At 42.6% G+C, this 13,494-nt stretch overlaps 2 protein-coding genes across 6 annotated transcripts in view; one reads left to right on the forward strand and one right to left on the reverse strand.

The window, feature by feature from the left end:
- Positions 1–6,459, reverse strand: part of SPAST (spastin) — a 30,356-nt gene extending 23,897 nt beyond the window's left edge. For 2 of the 4 annotated variants that reach the window (XM_015857606.2, XM_015857604.2), the window contains exons 1-3: positions 5,904–6,459; positions 2,215–2,298; positions 936–1,019 (exon numbers count right to left, since the gene is read on the reverse strand). In XM_015857606.2, the coding sequence (XP_015713092.1) occupies positions 936–1,019; positions 2,215–2,298; positions 5,904–6,309 (574 nt within the window). In that variant the 5' untranslated portion in view covers positions 6,310–6,459. Of the gene's footprint in view, positions 1–935; positions 1,020–2,214; positions 2,302–5,903 lie in introns of all 4 variants that reach the window. The other 2 variants (XM_015857605.2, XM_015857603.2) reach the window with 1 other exon arrangement.
- Positions 6,460–6,553: 94 nt separating this feature from the next.
- DPY30 (dpy-30 histone methyltransferase complex regulatory subunit) lies at positions 6,554–11,083 on the forward strand. 2 transcript variants are annotated; one of them, XM_015857618.2, is made up of 5 exons: positions 6,554–6,706; positions 7,061–7,132; positions 7,218–7,265; positions 8,445–8,587; positions 10,788–11,083. In XM_015857618.2, the coding sequence occupies exons 2-5, from the start codon at positions 7,097–7,099 to the stop codon at positions 10,858–10,860; spliced, it is 300 nt and encodes a 99-aa protein (XP_015713104.1). In that variant the 5' UTR covers positions 6,554–6,706; positions 7,061–7,096; the 3' UTR covers positions 10,861–11,083. The 2 variants fall into 2 exon arrangements, with proteins under 2 accessions (XP_015713104.1, XP_015713105.1); XM_015857619.2 differs by having other exon boundaries at positions 6,626–6,729.
- The last annotated feature ends 2,411 nt before the right edge of the window (positions 11,084–13,494 follow it).

Below are 13,494 nucleotides of genomic sequence, written 5' to 3' on the forward strand. Positions count from 1 at the left end.
TGTGTCTGCCATAACACCTCTGCCAATCTCCATTTACAATGAAAGAATCAGAAAGTGTAAGCAGAAGAACAGTCATTAGTTTTCCCAGCTGCTCTACATGCTCCTAAGAGAGTGAGTTTATAGAACTGGAAACATCACAGTGCAAGACGGAAGACACAGACATGCAAGTTAAACTCAAGGATACTTGTTAGTTCTCCCTAAAAGAACACTAAACATCCTTATTTCCACTTCACTGACTAAACACATTTCCAATATTCTCATGTTGGAGGATACACTACAAAAAGCTGTGGATTTGTGGGCTGAGGGGATGGATCTTGTCTTTGTATCATGCACAGTAAGACGCCATTTCCAATTCTCCTTGTTTAGTCTGACCATTAACAGCTTATATAAGCCACTCAATTTTAATAAAGCCAAAATTAGGCAATGTTATCCTTCCAAAAAGAAGTTATTTTACCTACTAGACTTAAAATATAACACTACTAGATAAAGATTACAAGAATTAGTATTTCACAAGCTTATGGTCTTCTTAATACTGAAGATTTATTACTACAGTGCATCCCAATAATCAGAATATTTTATGTGACAACTAAATTTCAGGAAAAAGTTGCACTAATTTCCCATGATCAACAATATATCATGAGTTTTACTGCAGCACTGATACAGAAATCCTAAACCAACTCCAACATTGACAACACTTCCCCAGTTTAGAAGTTCAGAATGCTAAGCTATAAAGACTCCTCAGTAACTTTTACACCTATTTTTAAAGGCAGGAAATCTCAAAACTCAACGGCATTGAAAAACATTACTTAGTCAGGAGATCCTACAGACAGTAACTCCTCTGATACAAATATCACAGAGACATATCTTACAAAAATGGATTACAACAAGTTGTGCAAATAACGAAACTTTCCAAAGACATTAATTTTAATTGGTACCTAAAAGCTGCAAACGATCCTTGGCCATTGCCAAATTTGTCTTCATTTTAGACTGCAGACGCCGAGCCCGGTCACACTGATCACCTTACAAAGAAAAGTCCACGTTAAAAGTTGGCAAATTAACATTTTAAACTGCTAAAACACTGACATCCAGCCGTCCCTCTTCTTCCTCCCACTCCTTAGTTACCCCCTCCACTTAGAAATGTCATTGCATAACTCATGCAGTTTTCCATTTAATCAAGATTTTGAAGTTTGTTGCTACAGTGTTTTATAATACTGCTCATAGAGAGGTAGACATCTATTCTTTTACCTCTCACACTGACCTAATATATACTCCTCTCCACTACATTTTTCTAAAAAGCAGTCAAATAAAATAGGTTTTTTAAGAAGCCTGAAAACTGACTAAGGGGCAAGTCAAAACAATCACTATGATAATGTGAAGAGGTTTAAATTCAGTTGACTCTGTCCCTTTACATCTCAAAATACCCAGAGCTACACATATAAATATTACTACTTCTTGAAAATAACATCTGTTCAAGCTGAACTTTTTTAAGCTACACAGTCTAGGCTGTACCAAACGCTAATGGTGATGCTGCACAAGTAAAGCACCAGCATTTACTGCTCACAAACATTTCTGAACACATCAGAGAAACAAACCAGCAGTGTACAAAAGCAGCCCCAGAGGTTTTTAAATTTGTTTTTATATTATTTTTGAGGACAGAGATCCCTCACTACTACTATTTCTCTGTGTCATATACAGGTTCCTATGCTACAGCTCAAAATGTTTCCATATACTCAGAGAGCTTACTTCCTTTGTTGGAAGTGCTCAGATATTCTGGCATAAACTATCCAGAAATGCAATTTCAGATCCAAATCAGCACGGCTTTTACTGTTTCTTCCTTGTTTATACTGAAGAGATTATAAAAATCTGAATAAGTGAGAACATGAACTAATTCATGACTGTCAGCTTTGGCAAAACAAATCAAAACACATAAAAGGAAATGCCAAAATATTAACAAATTGAGTATTTTACAACTTTTTTTTTAGACGAGTCGATTATTTTGTAATGTCTGGAGCAAGAACTCCATTACAGACCTGAGCATTAAAGTGGAATAGAGAAATGGACGAGTGCTCACCTACAGCTTAAACTAGAATGAGAAACAACAAACCATTCCTAGCATGTACCATATTTAGCAATTATATCTCATTTTGAGGAAGCCATAAAACCAGTATTGACCAAAAAAGCAAGTCTTTTCCACCAGACTCAAAACTGGCTTACCTTGACCAACAACTAACACAGCTATTCCTCTTTCCAGTTCTTCAATTCCTTTCTTGTACCATTCAACAGCTTGTTCCTTTTGTCCTGCTTAAAAAGGAAGTGAACCCATTATTTTGTGTAACGGATTAAAGTTCAGGAATGCTTCCATATAACACCACATAAAGTAAGTAAAGTAAAGAAAGATTTATTTGGACAAAATTCTGAAAGGGACACGGTCAGCTTCATATCTACTTAGCTCCAAATAAGCTTCTCTATTAACAACAGCTATTACACCTGCCTCAAACCACTTACACCTGTTTTAGAACATACCCCATATACCTCAAAGAGATTGCTCCCCTTGTCAGCTGGGGGGAAGAGAAAGAAAGAAACCTACACATATTTACAACAGAAATGGTGAAGTGTGGGTTATTTCCTTCTGGAACATCAAATCAAGACAAGCACGTTAATCTTCCAGGGATACCTAATACCCAAGTAACACTAGAGGTATTGAAATTCAAGAAGAAAAGTGATGAGTCTGAGGTACTACCCACATGATATCAAATACTACTTCTGGTTTGGTTTTGTACAGAGCAGTTCACTTGCCATGAGTATATTTTTTTTTTCACTTTATCATTAAATAGCTGCATTACAGGTGTATGTCAACTTGTACACGAAGTAAAATACACATGGCCTTGAAAAGAACAAGTGTACCAGTAGTGTTCTAAATGGAAATCACAGCAAATATAGCCATCAACATGCCTACACCTGCATTATCTAGTACCATGAAAACAAATGATCTATTGAAAGAAACTCAGATCTACATAATTCCTCCCCTCCTATAGATATCCTTTAGTCAGAAGCTATCTCGCTGCATACTGACAGCTGCTTTTTCAAGTTAGCAGTGCCATAACTAAGCGTACCTTTCCAGCAAGGCATACAGGCTTAATTAGTTATACTTAATGTGCTGACGAGCACTAAGAAGCTCCTAGTGCTGGGAGAAAAAAAATACCTAGAATGAAGTCTTCAGATATTATCACCTTGGTTTCAGAGGAGATAACAAAAGTATTCATAAATGCCAGTTAGCGGTAACTGTGTCGCTTCTTTATTCAAACCCTTCTATAACTTCAATCCCAGATGTATTTATTTTATTTTTTTTTTTTTACAAAATTTCAGTGCCAGGAAAATATTTCAACACATTTCTAGAGAAAAACCTTGAGATGATTCCTTCTCCCCATCCAGATGAAAACCCTTTTATTAACTTTCAGCAGGTTTTCCTGTGCAGCTAACTCCATACTTAACCCTTTTTCCAATAAAGAATGCAGGAGAAGCACCTTTCTACAGCTTGGGAATCATTTCATTTCTACCCTTTTTCCACCATCCTCACACACCCTGACTGTTAAGGAAAAGCTATCAAAGTGAAATAACAAAAGCTGTGTGGCTACCATCTCTCTTGCAGCCTTTTTTCCTTCTCACCTACAGAAATAGTGTCAGCTGCAGTGCAAGTTTAAAGCTGCTTAAAGCCATTAGAAAAGAAATGTGAAGCGATCCTAGCCACCCTTGCTATCGCTTGAGTCACGCTGCTCCTTTGAAGAGCAGTCCCAGACGTGCTGAGCACATCACTAAATCCCACCTCCACCTTCTAACAGAAGGAAGTTCTGAAAGAAGAGCCCCAGCCCAGCTGCTTGCAAGGGCAGCACTGCGCCCACACACAACCACTTACACATTCCCAGGGGCGAAGGCATGAAGACTCTTCAGAAGTCACTCATTCACTACACAGGGAAGGAGACAGCATTCTTCAGAGCAGCCTCTGCTGCTGTGTTTAGATCTGTGACTGAAGTGTTGATAAGACACCTGATTTGCCTGCCACCGAGCAACACTTGCACAGCCTCAAAGATTTCTTCTGCTCACTCCACTGCCCCAGTGAGAAGGCTGGAGTGCACACAGCACAGGACAACTGACTCAAACTGGACAAAGAAATACTACATACCATGTAACATCATGCCCAGAAATACAGATTTAGGTAGAAGAGTAGGTGTATGTGTGTGGGGGGCTGGCTTTCATCACTCAGAACCTGGCAGGGCACAGGTCTGCTTGCAGGGAGGTACCAAGGGAGTGCCTTCCTGCCATGCGTTCCCCTGTCCCTCCCCTTCACTCCTTGTACTTTCTGCCCACAGATTCTCACTTCTACTCCTCCTGCTCTCTACCCACCGCTCTCAGCTGGCTGGCAGCCACCACACCATTATTTGCAGGGGACCTGCCCAGAGAAATACAAGGCACTAAGCTGGTCTTCAAAAATACAACACTAACACTCATTTCCAAACAATATACAAGCTTGTAAGCGATCAGAAACGATACCATAACTGTGGACCTTCCAGAGCATCAAGAACTCATGTAACTGACATGATGTTAACTAATCCAGTAATTCCAAGCGTTTCATGTACTACACCTAACACACTGTTTCTACTGAAAGCTACAAAAAGCTATTTAAATAAAAAGCAAGTTAGAAGGTACACACATACAACAGTGGTATGAGCAAAACAGAAGAGCAGTCAGTCAATCTGTGTATTAAAGGAAACCAATCTCCTCAGTGACACAGCCAATACACTTGTGCTTGCTGTACTGACTGCAAAGTCTGCTTTCTTAGTAAATATACTCAACTAACTCAAACATGACATCTCTAAGAATACTCATAAAACAAGCCAATGATGAATCAAGATGTGCAGGTTCCCCCTCCCAACCACCAAGCCACCTGTTCCATAGCTGTGCTTTTAAACCAGCAATTCAGCCTTGGCCAATGCACAGAGCTGCCATCAGCAGCACCGAGCTCCCACATCTGTTCTGAGCTGACTTCAATGCACACACACTGCTTTTCTCTCCCCAGAGCTTACTGTTGCCACTCCCAAACTCCCAGTGCAGCAGAGCTCGGACAGCGTGCCCAGCAAGCCACTTCCAGCAGGGGCCTACCGCAAGGGTGTCAGTGTTACTGCTTCTCTAGGAGGCTGCACAGACAGCCCAGCCAAAAGGGTAGAGCAAGGTCTGCTGACGCTCCCTGAGGATTTTAGAACACGCACAACCCACAGGGCTGCCTCTGGGTGCTGACAGTTGTGCTGTTGTATTTAGGCCAAACATTCGGCCTGGAGAAGTGAGGGCTCAACAGAGACCTGATAGAAGGTGACCTTCCAGTACTAAATGGAGCTCATAAAGCAGGAAGGAAATCAACTATTTACATGGGTAGGTGGGGTAGGACAAGGGAGAATGGCTTTAAATGAAAAGCAGTGAGATTAACGTTAGATGTCAAAGGGAAAGCGTTTACTTAGAGGGTGGTGAGGCATTGATTGGCACAGCTGTCCAGAGAAGCTGCAGGTGCTCCAGAGGCACACAAAGCTGGGCTGGATGGGCCCTGGGCAGCTGAGCGGGTGGGGGGCAGCCCTGCAATGACAGGGGGTGGGACTGGGTGGGCTCTGAGGTACCTCCCAACACAAACCGTTCTGTGACTCTGTTATTCACATAGATATATCAAAAACTTAAGTACAGAAGTGGTGTGGTTGGGTTGCTTTAACCTCCTGGACAAAAAACAAACCCACAAAACACCACCACCACCACAACACAAAAGACAGGTGCAGCACCCTCACTCCCGCATTCACCTCCCTAAAGCCTATTTACCAGTCACACTGCGAGGAGTGTTTTTCGCCTGTCAAACCCGCCCCTACCTCTCTCGTCCTCGTCGATGCGCAGCGCCATAGAGATGCACTCGAATGCCCGCTTGTGGCACGCCCGCACCCGCTCGGCCGCCCCGCCGGGCTCGGGCGCGTCGCCGGCCCTGCTGCTCTTGGAGGCCATGAGCGCGCCGCGGGACAGGCGCTCGCAGAGCCAGGCGACCAGCAGCCCGAGCTGGAAGGCGACGAAACGGAGCAGGGCGAAGGCGGCGAACAGCGGGTACGAGAAGTAGTACAGGTTCCGCTTGTGCGGGGACGCCGCTGCCGCCGCTGCCGCCCCCGCCGGCGGCGCGGGGGGAGCCGGCCCGGACGGCGCGGAAGGAGAGGCCCCTGCGGCGGGTGGCGCGGAGCTGGAACCGGCTGAGCCCTTCTTCTTCCCTTTGCCGCCCGGAGAATTCATTCACCGCCGTCGCCATAACCCGCTGCCAGCGACTGACAACAACCGGCCATGGCGGCGACGGCGGCGACGCCCCTTTCGCTCGGCCCCGGGGGAGGAGCGCTGACGGCGGCCGGGCGGAGCGCTCCCGGCACCGCTATTGTGGAGGCGCGGCGGCAGCAGCCACAATAGAAGGCGGGGCTCACACCGCGGGACGGCACCCGCAGCTACGGACGAGCGGGAGGCGGTACTTCGCTGTGCGCGAGCGCAGATCGCCGTGGTACGGCCGCTGCAGTGCGACCTGTAAGATCACCGCTTCACTTACGTCCAAACAGTTTACGACAGCTGCGCTGCCGGCTGTGGTTGCTACGGCTCCGCCGTCCTGTCGGGAAGCGAAGCGGCGTGCAGCGGGAACTGCGCGGTGAGAGCGGGACGGGGCGGCGGGTAATAGTAATAGTGATAGTAATAGTGATAGTCTGGGGCGGGTTGGAAGGGACCTTAGAGATCATCGAGTCCAACCCCCGGGATTCGAGCCTCTGTGTAGCAGAGCGGCACCTCTATCATCTGAAGGCACTTCTACCACTTGCACCACAGGGGATTCGAACCCGGGCCCTGGTGTTGCAAGGCGGCATTTCTACCACTGCGCCACCGGGACACAACGACCGGGTGTCGGGCTGATGGGGCTGTAAAGCGAGCCGAAGAGGGAGGGGAAAGGAAACGCTTGTCTCGGTGTCGATCTCAGCCGACTGAGTGGATTGTGTTGTTGCTTTTCAAGATCGCTGTACGTCCAGCAGATCCCACCTTGGAAGCCATGGAGGCGGAACAGGTCATGGAGGGGCAGCCGCAGGTACGGCAAGGAGCGTTTGCTGTGCCTCGTGGTACGTGTGTAAAACAAGTGTTTGTGCTTCGCTGACCGTGTGCTCTTTTTACAGGTCCCAGAAAATCCCCATTCTGAATATGGGCTCACTGAAAACGTAGAGGTAATGCAGATTTTATTGCTTTAAATTGCGGCAGGGATCAGTTATATGTTGGGTCTGAGCTTAATAGCCAACGCTCCTAAGAAAGAGAGTTGGGATCTGCACCAGCAGATTGTCTTTCAGCTCCTTAGTGCGTTGTCTTGTGTTGCTTCTGTAGGACAGAATGCTGCTGAAGTAAGTAATGAGTGTTCAACAGGTGTTTAAGAAACGTCTGGATAGGGAGCTAGGAGACATGGTTTAGGGGTTTCCTGTAGGTATGGTAAAGGGAGGATGGTTGGACTAGATGATCTTACAGGTCCTTTCCAACCTTGTGATTCTGTGATTCATGAAAGTTTTGATGAGATTCCTTTGAGAAGTATCCTGTGATGGCTGCCAGTAACACACCGTGCTGCAGACAGGCTTTCATTACGGGGTGGAGGATCGGAGTCAATGGCATTTCTATAAAAGTATCAAAGGGAGGGATTTTTTAATATCCTTGTAAATGGGAACATGGGATCACAGTAATCTAAGCGAGCTGTAATTACTTATGCTGATAGGGCAGACGGAGTCCAGTCTGCCTCTGCTGCAGGTAACAGTGTGGGTTAGAATGTATTATTCCAACTCTGTGATGTTCATTTACTGCTGTTAGTGAGGTTTCATCTCCCTCCACCGTAAGATGAAGCTTTAGCTAAAGCTTTGCTGAAACTTCTCCAACATCCTTAGCGACTGAGCACCCTCAAAGTTGCCTGCACACCTCCATATCCTCTGCAGTCATAGCACACGGGTTGTATGGTTGTATATCTCTGTAGATGGTGTTGTGTATGCTGGCAGCAGTATGTGTTCTTTCTTTAACTGGAGTTAATAGTTTCAAGATGTTTCAGGCACCTGGAACCATTTTGTGTATCTTTTCTTAAAGTATCCGGTACTTTACTGTGGTCTGAAAGTGCTTGGGATTAACAGAGTCACATTTGTATTGGAAGTGCAGGCATGCGGAACCATTCAGCTGGAGCTGCTCATGCTAAAGTTACACCTAAGACTGTTTTCTTAGAACAGAGACTCCTCTGGTTTAAGCTTGTCCAAGGAAAAATGCACACTTAAGCTTCCTTAAAAGATGTAAAGAAGTCATTTTCAGTGTGCTTGCAGAGAAAAAGGTTCAAAGTAGATCTTACTGCTATTACCAATGTTCATTCACTTTTCCTTCAGAGGATAGTGGAAAATGAGAAGTTAAATGCAGAGAAAACATCAAAGCAGAAGGTGGATCTTCAATCGTTACCTACACGTGCCTACTTGGATCAGACTGTTGTACCTATCTTGCTACAGGGACTTGCTGTTCTTGCAAAAGAGAGGTAAGATACTGAAATGTTCCTTCTGTCCTAAGGAAGAAAGTAGGTGTCAGACTTGGGTAGTGTGTCACCTTTTTTGACCTCACGCACCAGATATGGTTTTGTTGGCTTGATGTACGAAAGCCATTACAACAAGTTCAAAAAAATACTGTGATTGTAACAGGATGTGTTCCTCACTGAGCTGCACATGGCGTGGTTAAAGTTATTTAATGAATTTCTTGGCTTACAATGAAGTTTGCTACTGCAGAGTCTTTTGTAGGGAAAATATTATTTTTCATTAATTTTATCACATAATTTACCTCACAAAAACAGAAGAAGTTCTAATTTTGAACAAGATTTCTACAGTATGGGATTATAGAGTTCTGCTTGCCATTCAAAAGGAAGAAACAAATGCAAACCAGGCCTGACATATCTCTTCATAAGAAATTTAAAACACTTTCTAATGGATGAGACTGACCCTGCAGTGTTAATGCAGTAATACAACAAAGCAAAGTTAATCCTTTAAGCAAAGACTGTTCTGTCAAAGTGCCTCAAATCTCTTATCAGGCAACATAGAAGCATATTCTTTAACAATAACAAAGTAGTTCACCTTGTCCAAATGAATTTCTATCTCAACTATTGGTGAGTCACACCAACTTCTCAGTTTTGCTGAAATAACATTATCAGAAGCTGGTTTGGATGAATGACCTCACTGTACCTGTGGCCAGAACAACAATTAGCAGTGCCTTAACCTCAGAAGGTATTGTGAATTTGAACTGAATTATACAGGCTGCTAGCAAAGCAAAAGAGCATGTAGGAAGGTGTGCCCTGCCCCTGAGGCAGCACGCTGATCTTCAGTTACCATCAGTGGGAGTCCTGCTGTAGACTGAATGTCATTTGGGGAGGAATCAGCACAACTTTTTTTAAGTCTGTTGGTCTTAATTGAAGGAGTCAACAAACATATGTAAACAGGAATCCAGATGACTGGATGTTTAAGTCTCCAAAAAGCTTTTGGCAGTCTGTCACTAAGGGCTGTTAAAGAGAGTTAGCTTGCTGTGGGACAGAAGGAAAAGGTTTCATGTGTGAGGAGCTGGCTGGGTGATGCAAGACATAGAATGGAAGTAAACAATGAATTTCCGTGGTGAACAAAGCTCACTGCTATAATCATGGAAAGGATCATTTGCAACAGTTTGAAGAAGTTAGTGCCAGTTTGTTAATGATTCTGGGTTTTACAGAATAGCCTGGGTTTGCTGTTTCGGGTTTTGTGTGTGTGTGTGTTGATCGGTCTGTAAATAACAGCACAGGAACTTCATAAGCTGACCATTGCCCTTACAGAAACTATCTTTTGAATAAATAAAGACTTGGAACGCTAGGATTTAGAAATCCAAGTGGTACAAATACAGTGTCACTATTTAAACCTTTAATGCTCTTGTATTTTGAATGTTTTGTGTAATTCCAATTCCCCTGTATTCTGGTACAATGTGAAAAAGTAGAGAAAGGAGTGACAAAGGGGTCATAAGATGGAATGTCACTTGTGGAGGGTGTGACTGAATAGATAGTACTGCAGCCTGTCTGAAAGAAAATATATTAGGAGTATGATTAATTATGAATAGCGAGATGATGGATTGGAATGGATTGCATTTTCTCTTCTGATACAATAATGAAATTAAGCTAGCAGGTAGAAAATTCATAATTGGAAAAAGAAGGAGGTGATTCTTCATAGGTCGCATAATTAAGATATGTAACTTTTTAGCTGGGGTTGAGGACATTAGTGCTTTATTTGGGCTAAAGGAACAGCTGGTCAATGTTGTAGAGGGATCCACCCAGCATTCTTTTCGCTCCTCATAATGATATTGGCTCACCACTATGACCTTTGGTCTAACCCAAAGTGGTATAAGCAAGCTCATCATCTGTTTTGAGACAGAATTCATCTTAGTGAGAATAAGAAACTTCTTACAAAGCATGGCCAGTATGCAAACATTTCATGGCCTGAAAGTTAAAGCACTTTTCAAATGGAAGTTTTTGTTCTTTAAGAAGAGATAGTAGTTGCCACAAACCAGGCAAACACTTGTAATGCACAAATGTCCCTAAGGCAGTGCCTCAGGGCTTGAGAGGAGTTGTGTTGCTTTTCAGAGAAGGCAATTAGTTCTTCACCTGCCCAGTTTCATATAATAGAAAATAATTGCTTTTGATTTACTTCCTTATTTTTTTCTTTTTCTTACAGACCGCCAAATCCCATTGAATTTCTAGCAGCGTATCTTTTAAAAAACAAGTCACAATTTGAGGACCGAAATTAACTCCATTACAATGAGGACAATTTGGCTGCTAGACTGAAACGCTTATTTGTTGCAATCTGTTTTCTGCTGTAAAAATCCTTTGGAGCCGTAGTGTTGTCTCTCTTAATCGCACAATTTGCTTTACCTTTTGGAGTTATTTAAGGAAGAACACTTTACATTTTATTTGTTCACTTGTTTTAAACTAGCTAGTCAGAGTCTTTCAAAATAAAATACTGAAACTGCACTACTGGATGAAAGGCTGAATAATTCACTGGGGATACGTCACCTCCATGCAAGAAACAAAAGGAATACAATTATGGGAATCACAGTGGTTGTAATGTCTATAACTTAATTTGATTTTATTTTGCACTCTTCCCGTGCAAAGTATCTAAACACAATGTAAATTAAGTGTAGTTACAATTGATTTTGAGGATGGGTTGATAAAGTAGAGAACTTAATTCAAAACACTGGGAAGTTTTTAGTTTAAAACATAATTAGGTTTACCTGCAGACAGCGTCCAACACTTCAGATGCTTTTATTAATGCTGTGCTGTTAAGCATTTGTTGATCTCTTGTGGCTGGTGTGCTAGATTTAGCTGACAGAAAGTTTAAAGGGACTCAACAGTTTGGTAATTCAGTTCTCTGTTCTGCTAATCCTAGTTGGTGCATCCTTTCTCTGTCAAGCATAATTCTGAGCTATCTCGGTGAAATACTGAACCTTGTTTCCCCTCCCCCCCTTAGGTTTACTAACATCTCTTTTTGTTTCCTATTCTTAACATTTTCTCCTGACCTTTGTTTATTTTTCCTGCCATCCCCTCAGAAGAGGTGAAGGCTACAGGGCTCAATGTACAGTATTAAAAAAGCATAGCAGAAGAATGTGAAGACAGAATTAAGACAGTAAAAAAACAATTAAAATACCATCATGAAAATCTGAATATTGTAGCTGAAGAACAGGCTCACTATGTTACTGACAATGTGTGCAGGGACTAGACAGCTAGACTATACTGGACTCCTTCAGGTAGCTGCACAGCTCTTGGATCACCCTTAAGTCTCAAAGCATCAGTACAAGCTTTCAGGTGAGCTATTCCTCCAGCAGCACGTCAGCTATTCACCTGTCACCGCCATTTGGTACATGGAGTAACCTGCTGTTGTTTCCCAATGAGACTAGATAAAGAGAATGAAAAAGCCATGTTCACAAGATAATGGTATTAATATATTTACTATAGCTGTTCCACTGGGAAGCTTCATCCAAGAAAGTAACGCAAAATATTACCAGGAACAGTGAATGTAGGAGCTCTTGAGGTATTTTACCGACTCATAGAAGGGTTCAACACATCAGCAGGAAAGTGCAACCATATTCCTTTACTTGTGAACTGATCTTCAATAACTAGGACTACCCACAAGGGGAATATCCTGTAACAGGAAGAAGATAGTGAGTTACTATTATCAGATCACGTCTGAGTATTCCAGTTTTCAAAGTTAAGGAAGTAATGATAATTTTTTAAAGCATTTTCCTCTTCAAACTCTTCCCAGCTACAAAGAAAGAAAGAGAAAATGATACCAAGAGGTGTGACACATTTCCCATTATAGTTTAGAAAGAAAGGAGTATGATGTTTTTACTACAGAAAAGACCGATTCAGAAGGCTTCAAGATAAAACGTATTTAATTTTGAAGTACAAACTAAATATCAATGATGTTATTTCTATAAAATAGGAACTAATTAATAAAATGGAGAATAGATGTAAGGCACCACAAATGATTAAAATAAAAGCTTGAAGATATAAATGAAAACAGTAACTTTAGTAGCACTGCTAAACAGATGAAAGCCATATCTCTTGAACAACTATTCTTTCATTTTCCTTACAGTTCCCTGGTAACTGAATTAGTTTACCCTCAAAAGGGCAGTAAAATTAGGCAGAAAATAAACCAATTCATGGTTAGTAGTACAGCACAATTTCCAAGGTGACCATTTCAGATCCAATATATAAAAGTTACCATTCAGTAAGCAGAAAAAGAATATATTATCCTCTTATATGATCTGAGATGCTATTACATTACAGAGGAAGTGGTAACATTTCTCTTAAGTAATATGAAGCTTGGGGGGGGGAGCTGCTTTTAATGCTAGAAGGAAGGACTGCCATGAACAACAGGCTCCTCGTGTGGTGAATGACAGCTGGGAATGACAGTCTTTAAAGAGAATAGAATCAGAATACCAATGGCAGAGAACAAGTTCCTAAGAAGGGTGTAGACTAGAAATGGACAATGGGGAAAGCAAGACAGGGAAGAACACAAAGCACGTGTAAGAGGACAAGAGAACAAAAGACAGGGAAGCAAAAGAGCTAGAAAACTGGACCAGTTAAGACCTGTGTCACCCAAGCAAGGCATAGGACATACTTCAGGAAAACCCTGCTGCTGAGTACACACCAAGCAGCAAGTCATTCTTGCCACAGCCTGCCTTCATCTTCCAGGTAGGGACAAATCAACCAACAGAAATATATGTGTCTGTGATTAAAGGAATGGTGACTTCAGGGATCTGTCTATGCGTTGTTTCAGCCCTGCCCTGCACATTAGAGAAAACATGACTGAAATTGATCCGAACAGGTAAGTGTTCCTGTTACCTCTCCCTGTACAAATGATGCTCAGAACAATTGCAAAC

This window comes from Coturnix japonica, chromosome 3, assembly GCF_001577835.2.
Source record: "Coturnix japonica isolate 7356 chromosome 3, Coturnix japonica 2.1, whole genome shotgun sequence".
Lineage (NCBI taxonomy): Eukaryota > Metazoa > Chordata > Aves > Galliformes > Phasianidae > Coturnix > Coturnix japonica.